At 48.4% G+C, this 22,189-nt stretch overlaps 1 protein-coding gene across 1 annotated transcript in view; it reads right to left on the bottom strand.

The window, feature by feature from the left end:
* Positions 1 to 21,508, bottom strand: part of Lmntd1 (lamin tail domain containing 1) — a 37,562-nt gene extending 16,054 nt beyond the window's left edge. The window contains exons 1-6 of the mRNA XM_021164827.2: positions 21,322 to 21,508; positions 21,134 to 21,243; positions 17,210 to 17,460; positions 14,611 to 14,806; positions 6,154 to 6,340; positions 2,960 to 3,079 (exon numbers count right to left, since the gene is read on the bottom strand). Of these exons, the coding sequence (XP_021020486.1) occupies positions 2,960 to 3,079; positions 6,154 to 6,340; positions 14,611 to 14,806; positions 17,210 to 17,460; positions 21,134 to 21,210 (831 nt within the window). The 5' untranslated portion in view covers positions 21,211 to 21,243; positions 21,322 to 21,508. The remainder of the gene's footprint in view (positions 1 to 2,959; positions 3,080 to 6,153; positions 6,341 to 14,610; positions 14,807 to 17,209; positions 17,461 to 21,133; positions 21,244 to 21,321) is intronic.
* Between the last annotated feature and the right edge of the window lie 681 nt (positions 21,509 to 22,189).

Here is a 22,189-nt window from a genome sequence, read left to right as displayed (position 1 = left end):
GTCATCTGCCGGTGCTCTATCATAAAGCAAGTGTTACTGAGAAACAGAGAGAGAGAGAGACCTTTGCTGGTCTGTGGGGCTGTGCCAGGCAGAGGGGGGATGGCTGAGACTTCCCCACAAGATGCAGGTTGTCATCAGCTGGTCTGTGGCATAGCTGGAGAGCGGCCCCTGGGTACTAGTAAAACCAGTCTGCTTTGTGCAGCAACCGGGCATGAATCAGGGTTTCCAGGAAAGCCTTTCTTGCAATTGCAGGTGAGGACTAGCTTCACTGAGGTAAGAATGGAGGTGATCTTGTCCGTAAAGAGCTGTGAGTTTTTATTAGGGTCTCAGGTGGACATGGGCTCTCCCTGGCCTTCTTATTAAGGGCGCATTTTCTAGCTGAAGAAGCTTACCACCTTGTCACAGTTGGGTTTTTCCAATGGGAGGAAACCCAAGGGTGTGGCCTGAAGAGGAGGTCATCTACAGCTGTCGTCGTGTGCGTTGAACACTGGTCCTCATTTGATGGTGTTATCTGTGAGGTAGTTGAGAATACCCAGTGCTTCCTAGCTGTGCTCACCAGTGCCAGCCGGTCTGTGGGCTGCCTTATCTCAAGCCTTTTCCGGAAAGTGCTGCAAGCTTCTGCTACCAATATTTTCCTCCAAGTGTGAGGGGACAAGCAGCTTTTGGGTTTGATCCTCTGAAACTGCAGCCAAAGTAAACCTCTCCTACCCTAGGTTTCCTTGTCATGGTTTTGGCCATGGTAGTGCTGCTGTTTTAGGTCTCTCTGTTGCTGTGATAAACACCATAACCAAAAACGTCTTGGGGAGGACGGGTTTATTTGCTTACAGGTTCTGATCACAGTCCATCACGGACAGACGGAAGTCAGGACAAGAACTAACAGCATAAGTTTGGAGGCAGGAACCGAAGCAGAGGCTGAGGGACTCCGCCTACTGACTCGCTCTCTCTGGCTCTTGTCGGCCTGCTCTCTTATTTAACCCAAGCTTACATGACCAGCATCAGCACACCCACAGGGGGCTGGACTCTCCCACACCAATCATTATCAAGGCAGTGACTCCACAGACTTGCCAATCTGATGGCCACATTTTCTCTACTGAAGTCCCCACTTACCAGATGACTCTAGAACCACCCAGGTCAAGTGCCAAACAATGCACTGCGTAAAAGGAGGACGAGAGCCTCTGTGGGACCAAGACTGGCCTGCAGGGTGTGAGGCGTGAAGGGACAGTCAAATGATGGACATGAATACTACTAAGTAAGCACTGATTTTGGTTCATAATTTCATGAGATTTCATGCCATGATGGTGGGCAAACAATGGCAGAGTGGCTCACGGTGACAGGAGATCTGGCCAAGCTCCTCCATACTGTGACCAGGCCAAGGTGTAGAAGGCACAAAAGGAAGAAACCACCTAGTTTCCTATCTCCTTCAGAGGTGCCCCCTGCAGGCAGGGAAGGTGGTCTGACATTTCACATTCCAGCCCTCCGTTTTAACCTGGGTTTTGCTGATAGTGTCTCAGGAGACAGTGTAATTCGTTTGAATTACATGTCCTTATTTTTCTAGCCAATTTTAAATACAAGTATTATAAAATTCAGTTTAAATCATGAAGACATGGATGGCTGAGTAGAGATGAATCTAGAGAGTTCCCAATCCCAAATCCAGCAAAGGGCAGGAGAGACGATTAAACAGGTAAGAATGCTGCTGCTCTTTCAGACGACTCAGCTTTGGTTCCCAGCACCCACATGAGTGGCTCACAACAGCCTGCGATTCCAACTCTTGAGAATCTGACACTCCCTCTTTACTCTGGGGACACACACACACATGCTCACATACATGCCATGCTGTAAACATTCACACACACACATACACACACACTACACTGCATGCATCCTCACACACACATGCTCTCACACATACTAATGCATACATTCACACACATACATACACCCCACACTGCACACACACACACACACTCTCTCACATGCACGCACACATACTCTTTCTGATGCACACACAGCAGGCACACATATGCCCCACACTGCACACATACACACATTCTTTAAACACTCAGACACATACACACACACATACACTGCACACACACAACCCCATGCTGTGAACACTCACCTACATATGCCACATAATACATACATACACCCTACAACATATAGAGAAAATAAAATCTTTAAAAAATTCACTCTAGCCTGTTCAACAGGCAGTTACTGAATATCATTGTATAATGAAGTAAGAAAGAAATTCATACTCTAGTCCACATATTATGGGGGGGGTGTCAATGGTTCTGTGGCCTAGCAAATTTGTCTAGGGATAAGAACTAAAGACTAAATTATAATTATGCTAGTTTTATACCAACGAAAGCATGAGACTGTCAAGCATGGGGAAAGAATCCCAGAAAACGATTTCTAAAGTATCTCACTTTATTCCGCATAGAAGATAGTTATTTCAAATTAAGAGTATAAGCCCTTCTATTAGCTTGTGCACCACCCTGGGCGCAGAGATCAAGTCTTTGTGTTGCGTTCCTTGTGCATAGCTCGGCCTAGAGCATAGGCAAAGGCAAGACTCCCAAGAAACATTGTTGGGATGAATAGCTGAGCAGAGAAGGCCGTGTGCAGTACCTTCCTTGTACCACACTTCCAGACAGGATCAAAAATAAAGCCCACCCCTGACGAATCTGCAGCAGCCTTCGGAAGCTCAGGGTGCCATAACTCCAGATGGCCAGCAGGGGGCACACTGGGAGGGATAGGAGACAGCTGTTGATCAGAAACTCGGGACACCATGACTGCTGCTGGGCACACACTGGGAGAGAGGGGTGTTGGTCTGTTTGAGGCACTGGCTGGGGCATTTGGGGGTGACTCTAGATGTGCTGTGCAGAATGTGAGCAGGACCAAGGGCCGAAGGGAACAGTGGCCGGCTACTCCAGCATCGAGTGTTGAAAACTCTGACACTCACCTCACCATTGGGCTTGCACAAGATGGTCGTGCAGTCCGGACTGGATCGGAACTTGCTCTGTTCCTCCCAAACAAAATCCATTGGTGGCTGTGGCTTTGCTTCCGAAGCTGCTGCCCACACCTTAGAGAAAGCAGTTTGTTGCTGACAAATGCTACCGGGGTCCCACCCAGATCCACATTGTTATTAATCTTTCTGAACAGATATGCATTTGCCTGGTCTTGGCTAGAACTCCTACGTTCACATCATTTCTGTGCCTCAGCCTCCTGAGGACCTGGGACTATATAGGCATCTGAGCTTCTAGGTTGTTTTAAAATATAATGTAATGCTAAACAGTGACCGAACACGGTTTAAACAACCATCCAGCTCTGGCCTGTGGTCCACAAGCGGATCCAGGATAGATATAAATGCACACTTATATGTAGCCTTATGTAGGCTTATTTAAAACATTAGGTCATACCTTTGAAGTTTTTTGTTTTGCTTTGTTTGTTTTTGTAGCTTGATTTTATGGTTTTCTAAAGTGAATTTGTAGAGATCTTATCTCAGTGTCATGTAAAACAAACACACACATACTCCTACAGCACACGGCTACAGACCAGACATCAAGGTTCAGAGGGTCACAGATGGGGGGTGTCAGGGAGGAACCCCTTAGTGCCTGCTCTCTGAGATGACCATCTCTTTACTTCTCTTTTAAGAATCCACTTTCAGATTTAGGATTTTCACTTTGGAGGACAAGCCAGAATCTGATTGATTACTACATGGAAGAAAGCTGTGGAGAGCAAAGTACAGGCATCCATCCACAACACTACAAACCACCAAATCACATTTAGTACAAAGACCAAGTATCCACGAGGCCACATGTGCCAAGCCACGGGCTGACAGTAGAGGCAGCTTTCCCTATAGGAACCCAGCTCTGACATTGTTGCCAGCTCTTAGTGCTCCCAGCTCTCAGTGTTCCCAGTTCCCAGTGCTCCCAGCTCTCAGTGTTCCCAGCTTCCCAGTGCTCCCAGCTCTCAGTGTTCCCAGTTCCTAGTGTTGCTGACTCCCAGTGTTCCTGGCTCCCAATGCTCCCAGCTTCCCAGTGCTCCCAGCTCTCAGTGTTCCCAGTTCCTAGTGTTGCTAACTCCCAGTGTTCCTGGCTCCCAATGCTCCCAGCTCTCAGTGCTCCCAGCTCCCCAGTGCTCCCAGCTCTCAGTGCTCCCAGCTCTCAGTGCTCCCAGCTTTCCAGTGCTCCCAGCTCTCAGTGTTCCCAGTTCCTAGTGTTGCCGACTCCCAGTGTTCCTGGCTCCCAGTGCTCACAGCTCTCAGTGCTCCCAGCTTCCTAGTGCTCCCAGCTCTCAGTGTTCCCAGTTCCTAGTGTTGCCAACTCCCAGTGTTCCTGGCTCCCAGTGCTCACAGCTCTCAGTGCTCCCAGCTTCCCAGTGCTCCCAGCTCCCAGTGCTCCCAGCTCCCAGTGCTCCAAGCTCCCAGTGCTCCCAGCTCCCAGTGCTCCCAGCTTCCCAGTGCTCCCAGCTCCCAGTGCTCCCAGCTTCCCAGTGCTCCCAGCTTCCCAGTGCTCCCAGCTCTCAGTGCTCCCAGTTCTCAGTGTTCCCAGCTCACTGTTCCCAGTTCCCAGTGTTCCCAGCTCCCAGTGTTCCCGGCTCCCAGTGCTCCCAGCTCCCAGTGCTCCCAGCTTCCCAGTGCTCCCAGCTCCCAGTGCTCCCAGCTCCCAGTGCTCCCAGCTCCCAGTGCTCCCAGCTTCCCAGTGCTCCCAGCTCTCAGTGCTCCCAGTTCTCAGTGTTCCCAGCTCACTGTTCCCAGTTCCCAGTGCTCCCAGTTCCCAGTGTTCCCAGCTCCCAGTGTTCCTGGCTCCCAGTGTTCCCGGCTCCCAGTGCTCCCAGCTCTCAGTGCTCCCAGCTCTCAGTGCTCCCAGCTCTTAGTGCTCCCAGCTCTCAGTGTTCCCAGCTCACTGTTCCCAGTTCCCAGTGTTCCCAGCTCCCAGTGTTCCTGGTTCCCAGTGCTCCCAGCTCCCAGTGCTCCCAGCTCGCAGTGCTCCCAGCTCCAAGTGCTCCTGGCTCCTGCTACCCCTAGTTCACCATGTTCCCTCACTGTATTCCCTGCTTGTGATGTTTTTCTGTTCAAGGCAGCCCTGCGGTCCTGGCTTAAAGTTTCCCTAGCTCCTGACACTCCTGCTGATAGTATTCCCAATGCATTAATAAACTCCAGCTCTCGGTGTTCTCTGCTCACGCCGCAGTCACAGATTATTTGTTCCCCAACTCACAGCAATCCCAGATCATGGTACTTCCAATCCACCACATTGCCAGCTCCTGGGAGTCCCAGCTCATGGTATCTCTAACCTAACTCACCATACTTTCAGCTCATGCTATTCCAACCCACCATAGCACTAGCTCCGGCCATTCCCGCTTCACGATGGTCTTCGCTTCTGGTGGTGCCGTCTCATGGTATTTGCAGCGTGCTGTATTTGACCAGCTCACAGCACTCTCACTCCTGGGGGCCTCAGCTTGCCATATTCTTACCTCATTGTATTTCTAGCCCATGGTATCACTAGCCAACCACATCCGCAGCGCACAGGATTCCCAACTCACCATGTTCTCAAATCAGGGTCAAACCTTGGTGTTCCCAGTTCATGTGTTCCCAACTTACTGTGTTTTTAACTCACAGAATTCATCACTCAGCCCCTAGTATTCCTAGCTCACAGTTTTCCCAGATCATGAGATTCCTGACTCAACTCATTCTCAGCTCCTGGCACTCCTATATCAGGGTATTTCCAATTCAGTGCATCTTCAACACATGGTCAAAATATTCTCAGCCCCTGGTATTCCCAGCCCCTGGTATTCCCAGCTCCTGGTATTCCCTGGTATTCCCAGCCCCTGGTATTCCCAACTCCTAGTATTCCCTGGTATTCCCAGCTCCTGGTATTCCCAGCCCCTGGTATTCCCAGCCCCTGGTATTCTCGATCCCTGGTATTCCTGGCCCCTGGTATTTCCAGCTGCTGGTATTCCGGGCCCCTGGTATTCCAGCCCCCAGTATTCCCAGTCTATATGACTTACAGCTCACAGCATCCCCGGGTCACTGTATGTCATTACTATACCCCTAACTCACACTAGTCACACGTCATGGTATCCTTGCCCACCGTGTTCCCAGCTCTCAGTGTTTCCCGTGCACAGTCCACCCAGCTGGTGGTTTCAGATACCTACAGTCACAGTGGAGTTGGCCTGCAGTGTGATGTTGTCGGGGAACTGGTACAAGGAGACTGCGTGTCCATTCACGTTTTGTTGCAGAATGTGGTTTCCAATCTCCACTTCCTTTTCACTGGAGGAGTTGACAAGCCTCACAAAGAGGCCCTTGACATTTACCTCAGCTATTTTAATCTCTCCGAGAGAACTAGAAAATAAGAAACGAAGACAGGGTGGGTGTGAATAGCAATGTCTCTGGCCCACAGTAAGAACCCCATAATGAGGTGCATGCTTGGAATCTTGGCTCTCAGAACAGAGGCAGGAGAGCCACAAACTCAGGGTCAGTTGAGTCTATGCAGCATGTTCCTAGCCAGCTGAGACTTCTCGAGACCAACCAACCAATCCACCCACGGAGCCTGAGTAATGAACGGCAGAGCTATGGACTATCTTAGGCAAGAATCTATAGAGGGCTTGAGGACTTTTTAATGATTGGTTTCTATTTTATGTGTACAGGTGTCTTGCCTGCATGTCTGTCTGTGCACTATGTACATACAGTACTTAGAGAGGTCAGAGGTGAACACTGGGTCACCAGAAACCAGAATATCAGGCAGGAGTGAGCTGCCATGTAGGTGTGGGGGGCTGAGCCTGCACCTCCAGAAGAGCAGCCAGTGCTCTTAACCACTGAGCCTTCTCCACGGCCCCCACAACTTGTGTATTTTGCCACCTGAGAAAAATGGCTTGGCCTATTGGTTCTGGTCATGGAAAACGTGGCTATGATTTTTCTCACTTTTCTGCTCTCAACAGAAGACATGACATCAAGCACCCAAAAGGACACCAAAGGGCTGGAGGGATGGCTTGTTGGCTAAGAGCACTTGCTGCTCTTGCAGAGGGGCTGGGCTTGATTCCAGAACCCACATGACGGCACACAACCTCCAATAACTCGAGTTCCAGGTGCTCTGGCGCCCTCTCCTGGCCTCCAGGAGCACCACATGCACACGGGACACAGTCCCATGTGCAGGCACACACCCAGAAACATAACATTTAAGTCTTAAAGTATGGTCATCAAAAGTTAAAAGCACATAGTTCTTTTCTGATAAAATGACCATGAGGATGAAGTCACTGTAAGTTAAAAATTATTCTGAATGTGACATTATGCACACATACTATAGGTCTTTTTTTTTTTTTTAATTTTGCCTCTTTTATTGAGAATGTAGTATGTTGCAGGGCCTACATCAACTTTGCATCTGCAGGTTTCAGTGTCACTTGCAACACAGCTGAAGGTCGTGATATGACTGTGGTGAGCTATGAACAGCATCAATGTTTCTTGGTTGTTCACAATGGTTCACAAGTCTTAGACATCACTGTGTCTTGGCTGGTCACATTAGTTCACAAGTCTTACACATCACTGTGTCTTGGCTGGTCACAGTAGTTCACAAGTCTTACATACCAAGCACTTGACAAGAACATGGTTGCATTGCTCTGTCATTTCCCCACAATTTCTTATCTATAATGCTAAATTTAAAAATGGTTTGGAGAACAAAGATTTCTTTGTATACATATTTGTATATGGTGTGTGCGTGTGAGTTTGCACATCCACACGTGTGGGAGGCACATGCATTTCCTTGTGCTCGTGAGTGTGCATGAGAGGCCTGAGGTTCACGTTGGCAACATTTCCCTCTTGCCTGAGGTGGCTGCCCCTGCTGAACCCAGAGCTTGCTGCTCTAGTCTGGCCAGCCTTGCCCGGGAGGTCTCCTGTCTTCACCTTCTAAGCACTGGGACTGCAGGTGGCCGCAGAGCAACTTTTACATGGCTTCAGTCCCTATAGGACCAACTCCTCACAGGTCCCCAGTGGTGCCTCTGAACTCATCTGACCCGTGGGAACTGACTTGTATCGATGCCTAAAACAGGCAAAGTGCCCTTTCCCTTTCTACCTGGTGACATCCCATGACAACACCTATGCCCTTCTGTCTGTCTGCGTGGCTGCTGTCCTCAGGCTCTTATCTGTGTGATGCTGTCACGGCATCATAGCAGTTTCCCTACTGCCTTATATAGTATTTAATTTAAAAAACAACTCCCTCATTTTCTTTCTTCAGTGTTGCATTAGCTGCGCTTAGACCACTGTGGGAGCCTAAAGGGACCCACCCTTCATCCCTGGACCTGTGAATATGCTAAAGAAAAATAAAAAAGGTTTTGCAGCTTCAATTAAAGCTGCAGGTTTGAAGCAAGAGAGACTGTCCGAGGTTATTCAATAGGCCTCTAATCCAGCGAATCCTTGGAATTCGGGGATTGGCTCCAGTTGCACAGAAGGGGTGAGCACGGCTGCTGGAGGCGGGTACCGGGCGGGGCCCACACACAAACACTGAGGAGGCGATGCCGTGATGGCACTCAGATAGGACATGGACTTCTCGGCCTGGAAGCCAGAGGAGCCGCATTGCCAAAAACCTGGAAGAGCTTGATACCAGGTTCTTGCCCAAAGCCTCAGCGTAGAGCTCAGATGCTTGGAAAACATAGGCAAACCAACCCTACAGAACTGTGGTAAGGGCTGTCAAGATGGCTCAGCAGGAAAAGGCACTTGCTGCCAAGCCTGATAACCTGAGCTTGATCTTTGGAATCCACGTGGTGGTAGTGGTGGTGGTGGTGGTGGTGGTGGTGGTGGTGGTGGAATGGAATTCCACAGGCTGTTCTTTAGTCATTCCATGCACACTGTTCCCCCTCCCCACACCCCTCACACAAAATGTATAGTAAACGGTTTTCAAAAAGTAGGTGCTGTTTTGCTTATTTTAAGCCATGAAGTCGGTGACAACTGGTTATGCCGGCAAAATAAAACTAATCCTCACAAGTTTACGATTGTAAGCTGTAAGACTATAAGTTAGGCACAGTGTCAGGACACTGCCTGTTTGGCCTGCAGGCTTTTTCCTGCTGTTCTCTTTGGAGACTTACTTCCATGCCTCTGTCTTCTAATTCTGTAAAAGCAAGCTAGCTGCAAGGCAGTGCTTCTGCAGTGTCTTTGGAGATTTCTAAATTTTAAAGCATTCTCTTTTAGAAGTCTTTTCAATATACCTAGGTTGGTTGGTTGGATGGATGGTTTCTTTCCTGCACTGTGAGTTGGTAATATTCATCTGGTCTTCTGCTTGTTATCTTTAGTAGTTTGGGAGAAAATTCTCTGCTTTTGGTGAAGCATTCCATCTACACATTTTGCCTTAATCACTCTTATTCCTCAGCAACTATGATACAAGTGGATTTTTATGTTTTTTAAACTGATATTTGCATTTTTTGAGTGTGTGTGTGTGTGTGTGTGTGTGAGAATGCACACACGTGCGTGTATGCAGCAGCAGCTGCTGTGTGTGTGGAAGTCAGAGACTAGGTTACAGGAATTGGTTCCCCGTCCTTCATAGGCACCCCAAGGATCAAACTCACGGCTTCACCCTTGGTGGAGAGCACCTCTCACTCCTGAGCCATCTTGCCTGGCTTCCATTTCTTTTCAGCCTTGTATGTTCTGTTTTTCTAACCTCCTTACTCTCTAAAATTCAGACTGGATATTTTCATCAACAATTGCCTCTCCTACTGTATCCAATATACTGTGAACTGCATGGCAGTCTCTGGTGTTGGGTATGGTATTGTATAGGTTGGTATGGCATGGTAAGGTATCGTATTGTGTCATATCGTATTGTAGCATTGCTTTTGGTTGTTTTGCCTTCCATATACAGATCTAGGCTAACATTTTTATCTTGTCCCAATTCTCTGAACAGCTTAGTCGCTGCTTGCTGGAATCCTTAGATACCTCCACCATCCCATCTCCTATGTCTGCTTCTGGAATCCATTCCTGTTTGACCCTTGTCTCCTGTGCATGTTGCTTTGATTTGGTTTCAGGTATCACATATTTAAACTCTGCAGAAAGATCATTTAAGGCTCTGCATAGTGTTTTGTCAAAAGAGAACATATTCTTCGCTTCTGGCAGGCGTCTGAGTTTTAACACAGACAAGCCCACGTGAGTCTGACTGAATCAGTCTGAAGTAGCTAGACGCTAGGCTGGCTTCACGGTGTTACTACATAACAGGACGCACCCTTTCACCATCTCGCTGGAAACCTGAGGTTGTCAGTGTCCTCCCTTGGCACCTCCCAAAATCTCTCGCTGCTCCGTGCCTTACCTGCTAATTTCAAACTGGTAAATGCTGAGTGTCCCCAGTCCCAGCTGGTCCCTCTAGTCCCATCTCCCGGAAGAGGCAGCACGGGTACACAATTATGTGTGCCTCTCTCCTGAGCAGGTCCCTCTCCTTACACCCCCACCAGCCCGTGAGCATCTGTTTCATATAACCTCACTTCTGAGCATACACAGCCCTTTCTTCCTTCTTTCCTGTGTGTTAGCATATGGCTCTGACTGAATTGGGGATACATCTTTTTTTTTTTTTCAGCTTGAGAACTGTAATCAACACAAATGTTTCTGAAGATATCGGGTCATTGGTCTATGACAAGAGGTGATGCCCAACAGACAGGAAATCAATGCACTGAGCTTGTCAACTTCCCCAGAGAGGGAATCACGCAGAGCCAGTGGTTTCTCTGACAGGGTTAGGATATAAGGAGGCCTAGGAGGCTGGAGGTCACGGGTGGAGAGCAGCAGACAGGAGAGGATTCTCATGCAGAGAGAAGCTCCAGGAGTCTGCAGTCTTCTGTAGACTCAGCTTGTTCAGCTCATAGGTGAACAAGACTCCCCAAGGCTAGAGGGAAAGACATTGAAAGCATTGGCAGGGAAGCACCTGCCAAGTATCTGTTCTCACCAGTCAGGAGGAGACCCTGCTAACTTCTGGAACTCTGCATGCTAACCCCTGGAGCACCACATGCATGCTAACTCTTGGAACACTGCAGGCTAATTGCTGGAGCACCAGATGCTGCTAACCCTTGGAGCACCATATGCTAACCCTAGGAGCACTGCATGCTAACCCCTGGAACATTGCATGCTAACCCCTGGAACATTGCATGCTAACCCCTGGAGCACCACATGCTTACTCCTAGAGCACTACATGCTAACCTCTGGAGCACTACATGCTAACCTCTGGAGCACCACATGCTTGCTAACCCCTGGAGCACCACAAGCTTGCTAACCCCTGGAACATTGCATGGTAACCTCCAGAACACCAGATTCTAACCCCTGGAGCACTGCACTCTATCCCCTGGAGCACTGCACTCTAGCCCCTGGAGCACTGCACTCTATCCCCTGGAGCACTGCACTCTAGCCCCTGGAGCACTGCACTCTAGCCCCTGGAGCACTGCACTCTAGCTCCTGGAGCACTGCACTCTAGCCCCTGGAGCACTGCACTCTAACCCCTGGAGCACTGCACTCTAGCCCCTGGAGCACTGCACTCTAACCCCTGGAGCACTGCACTCTAGCCCCTGGAGCACTGCACTCTAGCCCCTGGAGCACTGCACTCTAGCCCCTGGAGCACTGAACTCTAGCCCCTGGAGCACTGCACTCTAGCCCCTGGAGCACTGCACTCTAACCCCTGGAGCACTGCACTCTAGCCCCTGGAGCACTGAACTCTAGCCCCTGGAGCACTGCACTCTAGCCCCTGGAGCACTGAACTCTAGCCCCTGGAGCACTGCACTCTAGCCCCTGGAGCACTGAACTCTAGCCCCTGGAGCACTGAACTCTAGCCCCTGGAGCACTGCACTCTAGCCCCTGGAGCACTGAACTCTAGCCCCTGGAGCACTGCACTCTAGCCCCTGGAGCACTGCACTCTATCCCCTGGAGCACTGCACTCTAGCCCCTGGAGCACTGCACTCTAGCCCCTGGAGCACTGCACTCTAGCCCCTGGAGCACTGCACTCTAGCCCCTGGAGCACTGCACTCTAGCCCCTGGAGCACTGCACTCTAGCCCCTGGAGCACTGCACTCTAGCCCCTGGAGCACTGCACTCTAGCCCCTGGAGCACTGCACTCTAACCCCTGGAGCACTGCACTCTAGCCCCTGGAGCACTGCACTCTAACCCCTGGAGCACTGCACTCTAGCCCCTGGAGCACTGCACTCTAACCCCTGGAGCACTGCACTCTAGCCCCTGGAGCACTGCACTCTAGCCCCTGGAGCACTGCACTCTAGCCCCTGGAGCACTGCACTCTAGCCCCTGGAGAACTGCCTTCAGTCCTCAGAAAAGTCTTAGGCCAGGAGTGGGAAATATTTGGTTTAAATAAATAAAATAACACATTAGAGAAGAGTGGCACAATTTCAAGCAGCTGAATATATGTGTTGAAAGGGGGACTGGAGACATAATGGTCAATTTTTCATATTTTAAAATACCAAACCAGGCTCAGTGGCAGTAAGTATAAAAAATCTGAAGTTACATCAAGGTACATCCTACCACACCAAACCTCACCAAGGCAGTACTTAGGCTGGGGAGATGGCCCAGATGGTAAAGGGACTGCTGCCACACTATAAGTATCTGAGTCCCAACCCCAGAACCTACATAAAAAAGCCAGGCACCAACTCTGGAGGCAAAGACAGATGGACCTCCAGGGCTCACGCTAGCCAGCCCAGCCTTCATAGCTGCAGGACAAAGAGAGACCCTGTCTGCTTTAGAATCACCCTGGGATTAACAATAACAATGGCTGTCCCACTTTCTCCCAGAGACCCTGACATTGTCTGAGGTACACTCAGGACACTGAAAGCATGCGGCCCCTCCCCACTAGGTGATCCCACCTGGACACTGAGAACTCGGGTTCTAAAGTGTTCTCACAGACTCCAAACTTGCACATCTGAAACACATTTATCTTTCGAAGCCTGTCTAAATGGTAGCTCCTTCACGGTGCCTTCCAAGATCATCCAGGCTAGAAGCAAGCTCTGCCTCACTGTCTGGATACTCTGTCTCTAAGACACAGCCTACAGGGCTTCTCTGACCTGGAAGTTCTTAAAGTCATACTCAGAAGTGATACTGGCGATGGTTGTTGGTAAAGTTTACCATGCACGCGTGAAGACCCGAGTAGTTCCTGGAACCTGTGTAAAAAGGCCTGCTGCAGGGACATGCACTGCTGTGGGGACATGCACTGCTGTGGGGACATGCACTGCTGCAGTGACACGCACTGGTCGGGAGGTGGAGAGTGGGGATCCCTGGGCTTCACTGACCGATCCCCTAGCTTACTTGGGAGCTCCAAGCCAATGAGAAACCCTGTCTTAAAAAACAAGGTGGATTGCTGCCAAGGAACACACCAAAACCTCAACACACACAGGTAAGAGTGTACCTAAACACACACACACACACACAGAGACACACACGCACACACAGACAGATGATACACAGACATACACAGATACACGGAAACACACACACATACACACACATATTTACAGACACAAACACACACACACATATACAGACACAGAGACACAAATATAAGCACATATACACACAGACACACACACAGACTCACACAGACACAGACACACACAGAGAAACATACACACAGACACAGAGACACACATGCAAACAGACGCGCATATACATATACATATACATATACATATACATATACATATACATATACATATACATATACATATACATATACATATATACATATACATATATACATATACATATATACATATACATATACACAAAGACAACTCATGCACACACACACAGACACACACACACAGACTCACACAAATAGACACACAGGTATACACACATAGACACACACGCTCAGAGACACATGCAGACACACACAGACATACACACACAGGCACACACACAGAGTTGTATTTAGAAGTATTTAAACGTCTTGTATGCCTTTGCCTTAATCACCACTTTTACGATGGCAGATCCTGAATGACTGTGACAGTGTGTGTCCGGGTGGCAGAACACTCGGATTTTCTCCATTATCAGTTAACTGGCACATCGGGCCTGAGTGACTGGACGCTGCACTCTCCTTACCTGCCCCCTCAGCCCTCAGACACGCCTGTGTACCCACAGCATGCTATCAGCTTGTCAGAGCTCAGCCTTCTTCAGAGACTCGGCACTGCAGGGCTAGAAAAACAGCCCGAGCAAGCCTTTAGGCCTAATAACAACTTTTCTTGATCAATTCTTTCCAGAGAAACTGATGGCCATTAAAATAGATCATTGGTGTAAAAATTCATTTTGCTCTTGTCTTTAACTCCACAGCCTAACAGAAGAAAAGGATTAAAGCCGTCTGAATGATTAGCTAGCAGTGAAAGGCCAGCGAGTGAGTGAGTGTGCGGGCAATCTGCGTGGACTGTGCTGTGTAGTTTTCTCTGGCATCTTTGAAAAATTCACATCCCATGTTTGCTCCTCTGGAAACTTCTATTAGTTGCCTCTAATTTCTCAGAGCACGGGTAGTTATAGTTCAGGGAATTTTCTGGCAGACGGGGGGGGGTGTTGGTGGTAAAATAAATGTATCCAATAACAGTTCAGAGCTCTGCTCTGCACCGACCTATGACCTCAAAGAAGACTGTAAGTTACTCAAATGTGTACCTGGATGTAAATTGGCCGACTTCCTCAAGGATCACAGAAAGGTGTTTGCTCACATTCTCGCCTTGGGGTGTCTGGGCGGTGAGCCTCTTCGATTCTCCAAACAAAGAGAGGAAGTAATCCTCACCATTCCCAAAAGCATACGCATCCATGTCAGAGCTCGACTGGGGCTGCCTCCTGGGAACCATGGAGCTGGTGCCTTTTAAAGAAAGCGGACAAGCAAGCAAAGAGAGGCCTTTCAATCGTCATCAAAGGGAATCGAGAACTTTCCTTATTTGCTTTCCATCCTGCCAAACTCAGCAAGAGCGGAGTCGCTGGTAGACATCTGTAAAGCCGCTGTCAGGGAACATTTTCCACTCTGTCCTCACTTTCTACAGACTCTGCTGTCCTGGATGCTCAGGGGTAGCATGGCGTTTGTGTGGACTGTGCGGCCATCTTGGCTCAGGCATCCTTGGGGAATTCAGATTTCTTGTTTGCTCCCTCTTACGGGCACGCTGGGTGTTTAACTGATTATTTAGAGCTGCACTAGAAACCATCAGTATTCGTGAGTTAAGCACAGAGCCTGTCAAATTTGAGTATTACCTGTTACAGATACACTCTTATTCTACCTAATGCTTGCTGTACTGCCCAAATTAAAATCCTACCTTACACAACAGCACCTCTGTAAGAGATGATGAGGCCCGGGGTAAATCAGATGTCTGGTATTTAGCTGGCACCAAGCAAACAATGGTGATCATTATAGGATGAGGATTTTGTATTATGGGACCCTGGGCCAAGAGTCATCCAATCATGAACACAGTTCTCGTATCTTTAACCAAAGGAGAGATGTATAAAGGCGTAGATGATAGGTGTTTGCTACCATAGGGCTGTGCCTAGGGCCTTGAGCACACTAAGAACATCTCGAATCATCACCAAGCTTTATCAAAGGTCCTGATGACTACAGTGGTTCCTCCAAGGAGTTTGCTGAGAAGAAACCCTAGAATTAAATTAGTGTCCACAGCCACTCGGGCAGTTCCTCTGGGAAAAGGCTAGGCACCACATCTTCCCTCGCAGCCCACCACGAGGAAAGAACGCTTGTGTTCTCAAAGGGAAGGAGGCATTAAATGAGCTCTTAGCTCACTGAGAGCCACAGACGGCATTGAACCGGTACGACATGTACACTGCAGTGTTCACAGGCCTGAGTCTGCAGGAGAATCTGTGGTAACTCAAGGAAATGACCTCACCCCAATCTTCTCTTGCCATGCAGGGTACGGCACTATGCTTAGCTCCTCCCCATTATCTGGAGCGTTCAGTTTAACCCAAACACAGAACAAACGCCGTAGTCTACATAGTTCTAAGAGATGGGAAAACATTTCTTCTTAAATCTAAAGTCTGTATTTGCATATTTAACACTGTTCCCCTTGCTCCATGACAAAGGTCATCAAGGATTTAGCAGGTGTCTTTGGACAACCCATCTGGATCATACCGACAATGACGCGTTACTGTGAACATCATGGGAGCCATACACACTGCACATACACCATGTTGAAGCCTAGGGATGTACCAGAAATAAACAGGGAACAGATGAGAACCAGCCAGACTGCAAATATCCACGGAGTAGAGAGAGTGGGGCATTCGGTACTTGTGGGCACACAGTTCAAATGTGGATTATTCTATAAGGAGCTTACAGGTGGGCTAAGGGTTGAAGCTGATTTCTGGTAACTCTAACATGTTGCTATGCGCTGGGTTCCCATACAGGCCCCAAGCCTAGCAGAACCTTGTGAAGCTGGTATCTTAACTTTCACTCTGCAGGGGTGGAACATTAGAACAAGGGCTGCTGAGTTCCATCCTTCCTCACCCTATGAAGGGTAGGGAAGAGCTGGTTCTGTGATGGCTGGGACAGCATCACCTGACCGTGATGACCCTTGTGGCTCTGTGCCCTACTGGCACCGCTGTGCACCACCCAGTTCCTCCTGCTTCGTGTTCTCTTGGTTGCTCCCCTTTCTCTCTGTTTTGTCATCTCCAGCACCATCTCCTCTTTCCATATCTGTTCTGCATGGGAGCCTGGAGTCTCCCTAAAGGCACAAGGGAAGATACTGCATATCCTTTGTGTCAGCGTCCTACAAAGGGCCCTTCCTACTACACACTGGACAGTTTAACTCTCTAGCCATCACTGTAGCTCCAGGTATCTTCTCCAGAGAGATGGGGAAGACCCTTGCTTAATCCTCACAGCAGAATTCAGCAGAGGGATCCTTGGGACTAGACGCTGGCAATTTTAGTTCTTAATCAATTCTAGAATGTGACAATGGATCCACAGACCACCATGCTGGCTCTGGGCACCTTAACCTTTCTAGCAGCATCCTGTGGAGGTTCTTAGGGACTCACAGCAAGTTTCAGTTCTCCAATGACGCTAGAGCAAGCTAATGGTGGACCGAAAAGCCATCATGGTAGCTGCAGTCATCTTCCTCATGGAGATGTTGTATTTGCACCTGCGTTTATATTTGTGTCCTGGGTTTAAATCCTCAGATCTAGAGTCCCGGCCAACCTACTCTATGTGTGATACTGATACTGAGAAACAAACATCCCTGGGGCCTCAGGAACGTTTCAGACGCTTGGTACGCACTCTGCTTTCCCAGGCTGCTGTCTTTATGGGAGCAGCTCAGGATGGTGGATTTAGAAGCCAGCTGTCCTCTGGACGATAAGGTGGAGCTGTTCTGGGTGCTGGGGATCTGGTAGAAGCTGATTGGCATTTCTTGGGAAAATGAGCGGGACAGCGGGATGAGCGTGGTGGAGTCTGAATCCATTATCTTTGGGAAGAAGTGGACTGAAGAATGCTGTTTCGATGGAGTGATGGTTCCAAGTTTTTCTTTTCTTCTGTATGCAAAATGACAATGAACAAAGTAAGAAAAGCAAGGCATCTGAGTGCAGGAGGCACGAGGTGTTACTCAGAATTCTGCTAAATGTACCACACATCTGAAAGGGAACCCAGCGTCTCCCAGCTCTGGTCCCAACTACGGAAGTGGACTTGTACCCTTGTCTTGCTGTGTATTTCATTTTTAACTTAAAGATCAACGGAATCTATCAGTGGCTTTGGAAAGTAAAAACCTATAGTATAATGCTTGCAACCCGGATTTCAGCATTTCCTTCTTAGATTTTAAGTTGATTTCTTTTACTCAAATCAAGACATGGGTATTTTCCTAACCGTGAGTGTACAAAAGACTTTAGTGCCTGTTCACTGGTATAACCTCTTCTTTGAATTCCTGAGCTGCTAACTAACCTTCCAATACTGACAGAATTATGTGGATAATAATTGCTTTCCAGTAACAGCCTCCCCTCCCCGTCTCTCATGGAAACCAGAAAAGAAGGAGGAATGGCCATTTTCAAGTACCATGGTAATAAGTGACTTCTATTAGGAACACAGTTTTTCAAAAAAAAAAAAAAAAAGAATTTATTAAGCCCTACATGTTCATTGGAGCAAAGTCCCCAAACTACAGTATAATTGTTGACAAGCTAAGTAGTGTTCTTATGACTGATCTCAGGACAAGGTATAATGCCCCAAATTAACCTGTAAGCCCCACCTTCACAGGAACCAGGCAACTTCCTGGAATGCTGGGAATTGTAGTTCTTGGGAAACATCAAAGCCTCCTGGGAAAGTACAGTGGCCAGGACAACACTGTCCATGTGACACATGGCTTGAGGCCACTCTCAGGCGAGAAATCCCAGGAGATGGTCCAGGCCAAAGTCCATCTTCTGGTCAGCATTTAATATTTATTAAAGCTTGCTTTAAATGTGGCCCAAAATGGTGGAGTTGGTTTTTCTTGTGAATCTTAGGATTAACAATGGATTACAATAGACTTTACATCAACACTCTTCCTGTAGTCTCAGAGAGACAGGTGCTTGTGCGTGCGTGTGTGTGTGTGTGTGTGTGTGTGTGTGTGTGTGTGTGTGTGTTCGTGGGTGTGTGCACATGCATCTGTGATGATTAAATTGGAATAAAAGTCAAAGGGTCCAAATCCTTTCATTGCTTTATAAAACTGGACACATGGCCTGTTCAGCTGTCCCTATGTCAAATCATGTGTCTACAGAATTTACTATAAATCAGGAACCGACTTCATTTCCCACATTACTTCTCTCTCGGTCACTTCTCAGAGCTCTTACTTGATGGCTAATCCTGAGTGTGACTGGATTGTCCTGAGAGTGGCCTAGCAGGCTCAGTGGAAGGCACCTCTGCACGTGTCTACCGGAGAGTTTCCAGAGGTGGCCAGGTAAGAGGGTTCTGTCCTACCGAATGGGGTCATCCACTGATGGATTCACAATCAGGGGTGCCAGCTGGGGCCAAGTTGGAGGCAGTGGGTCATCACACAGAGCCCTGGACTTTCTATCTTGTTCTGGCTCTTCCCATCTCTGCCCTGCTTCTGCTCTCTTGGGCCACACCCCTCCTCCATGCTCTTTCAGCCTCTGCTCGGCCTAAAGGTAATGGAGTCAACCATGGTAGAAAACTCTGAAGCCGTGCTCCAAAACGAAGCTTCCTTCCTCTAGGAAGTCTCTGCAGGATCCACCCACGGGATATGGTTCCGTTCACAAGGTTGTTAAAGACCGTATCTGGCTGGGGTTGTTCGGTGTGGTTACTATGGGGAACTTCCTCTTCTGCCATCTTCACTAAGTCCTTGCTGGGAATCATCACACCCATGCCTTCACTCTGCGCATCCCTTCCCCGGGAATGTTTTTATCTGGAGATCTCCTTAATCAACAGCAGATGCCACTAAAAGTGCCTCTCAGAAAGCACAACCAGAGTTTTAAAAATGCGAAGAAACGGCACAGGCTTTCAGACTTGCGTTTTCACCTGCTCGGTGCTCAGTGAGCTCGGCGATGCTCCGAGCACTCGTGTTTGTCTGAGGAGCCCCACACTCTGGAGTATGATCATGACAGAAGTGGGCAGGAGACCTCAGGGTCTGACATGTGTCATCTCTGCGGCTGCAGACAGGCTCCCGTGGGAGAGATTCTCCCTGCTGCGGCCTGGACAAAGCCTGGGAGGTGATCGGCGTTCCTCACATCTGGATTCCACTGCATACTCGATCTGGTCTTCTCTGTATGCTAATGTTGTAAGCGTCCCCAAATTTTTCCTTTAGGAAAAAAACATCCCTTCCAAATACATGTAAGTCCAGTATAAAAGATTCCCACTAAGCCCTGTGTAGCTGGGACAGAGGAACTTGGCCCAGGGACACAGGAAGCCTTAGTTCTGTTGTTAAAAATAAATGTCTGAGCCGAGCAGTGGTGGCTCACGCCTTTAATCCCAGCACTTGGGAGGCAGAGGCAGGTGGATTTCTGAGTTCGAGGCCAGCCTGGTCTACAGAGTGAGTTCCAGGACAGCCAGGACTATATAGAGAAACCCTGTCTCAAAAAAAAAAAAAAAGAAAAAAGAAAAAAGAAAAAAGAAAAAAGAAAAGAAAAGAAAAGAAAACAATAAAAATAAGTGTCTGATGGCTGCACACATCCTGGGAAGAGTGAAGGTTCCAGGACTTGGCTCTCAGGCTGCAGCTGGATGTATGGGCCCTACGCTCACCCATCTGTGGGTGCTTTTAGAAGATGGGAGTCTTCTTACTGCCTTGAGTCCTGGCATTTGCCCAGCTCCTTCTCTGTATTTTCCTTCCTCTATAGATAACAGATGCTAAGCCAGGAGCAATGGCAGGAGCTCAGGCCAGCATTTGAGAGGGCTGGGTCATGCGGCTTTGAAGATACTGACAGTCCCAGCTTCTCATGACAGACAGGTGCTGGGTGGTGAATGGTGAACACAGGGCGAAGTCTGAGGTGACACATGGCTTCTGGTTAACATGCCCTTGAGAGCTGAATGCTTCTGTTAGCCAACCAAAGAAAACCCACCCCAGTGCTTCAGCTGACAGATGGTTAACAGTTGTGGTGGAACAGGGACTATTATACATGTTGCCCCCACCAACATTTCCCTGAGCAAATTCTAATGGTCTCATGTTCATCTCGCAGTTTGCTGTTGGTGGTGGTTCTGTGTAGCTTTTGATTTTTGAGATCATCTTGTGGTGCAGCCCAGGCTTCCTTCCTCAGCCTCCAGCGTGCTGGAAACATAGGTGTGAGCTGCCACACCTCCACACCTGCTCTAGACAAGCTCTTAAGCTGATGGCCTTGGCCCATTAAAGGGCAGCTGTGAAATCCCACCCAGGTTTTTATGGAAGAGTTCTGTCTAGGGCAATTCTTTATGTTGCTTAGAGGAGGGGGCGGGTCTTATAAAACAGAGGTTGGGAAAATAGTTGATGCTGTGAGTCATTATATTTGGGAAACCTATGGAATTTGTAGTTCTAATGACTTCCCAGATGGTTTTTATTGTACTTACAATTGGGGAGGGAGCTCTTTCCATCACAGAGGTTTGGGACCACATCCCAGTCACAAGGCTTGCAGGCAAGCACTTTTACTTGCTGAGGCGTGAGACACCCACACCTAAGTCGTTTTTAAACCCTGAGGTGTGTATTCCATCCCAAACTCTGTAAGCCAGACCCCGCTTGCCCCGGTTGGTTCTTACATTTCTCCATCCTGTACTTTACTGTCTTGCTTATTGATGCTGGTGACACTGGCTAGAGGCTCCGATGCTTCCTTCATCGTGGCTGGCAGAGGAGGCGCCTCTTCTCTTTCCTAGGTAAAGAGATCATGGCTTCAGGCAGTGACCACAGCAGAGGCTCAAGGGGGACTTTCTTTTTAAGATGATCTTACCTGCTAATCCAACTGTCTTCAGTTTATCAAATCTTATGATTCCTTTGCTACACTGGTACTAGAAAGACCTTTCTCACGAGAAAGGTCAGAGTCGACGTGTTCAATGCCTCTCTCTGTGGGAGAAGAATCTGAGACAAACCACAGAGAGACCATGGTGAGCAGCTCAGCCTTTATGACAACCAACGACCTCGCATCTGGCCACCACTGCCTCTAGAGAACAGGCTCATGTCACCATGGTTACAGAGCTTCCAGCTCTGAACGCTGACTGCTGTAGTGAAGTCTGTAGACCGTCAACACTGAGTGCCATACCTCCCTCAGAGGCTGACACGTTCAGTGGTCCATTGTGGGTTTCTGAGGACCTAGGGCGGTACATAAATGTTGGAACCTATCACAACTCATGTTTTCACAACTCTTCTCTCTTCTTTGCTTTCCCCCTCCCTCTGGCAAAGACTATACAGAAAACAACTGGGGCAGGAATAGAAACCATGTAACTTTAAGGCACAAGGCAGTTTGTTAGTGAGGATAACCAAAGCCAATTAATAACTGGAATCCTTCCAGTTATACCAAGATCACAAGTTAGGAAAACTCTCCCTAACTTCATTTCTTCTCTGTGTAGGAGCCCACACTTAATGTTCCATGATAGAAAATGGTGGCGGGAGAGTACGGTCACCAGATATGAAGTTATAGGCGTCTATGCATTTGTTACATACATTATGGATGATGAAAGGAATGAATGAACTCATTTAGAAATTATCAGTGAGCATCTACTATGTAACCAACGGTAGGTAGGTGCTACAGATGAGCAATTCTTCCCATGGAAGACAACACACTTTCCGATTTAAATTATAATTGTTAATAAGTTGAAAAA

Source organism: Mus caroli, unplaced genomic scaffold (genome assembly GCF_978045245.1).
Source record: "Mus caroli unplaced genomic scaffold, Mus_caroli_1 scaffold_7, whole genome shotgun sequence".
Taxonomy (NCBI): Eukaryota; Metazoa; Chordata; class Mammalia; order Rodentia; family Muridae; genus Mus; species Mus caroli.
This window is presented reverse-complemented; position numbering and strand designations above follow the sequence as displayed.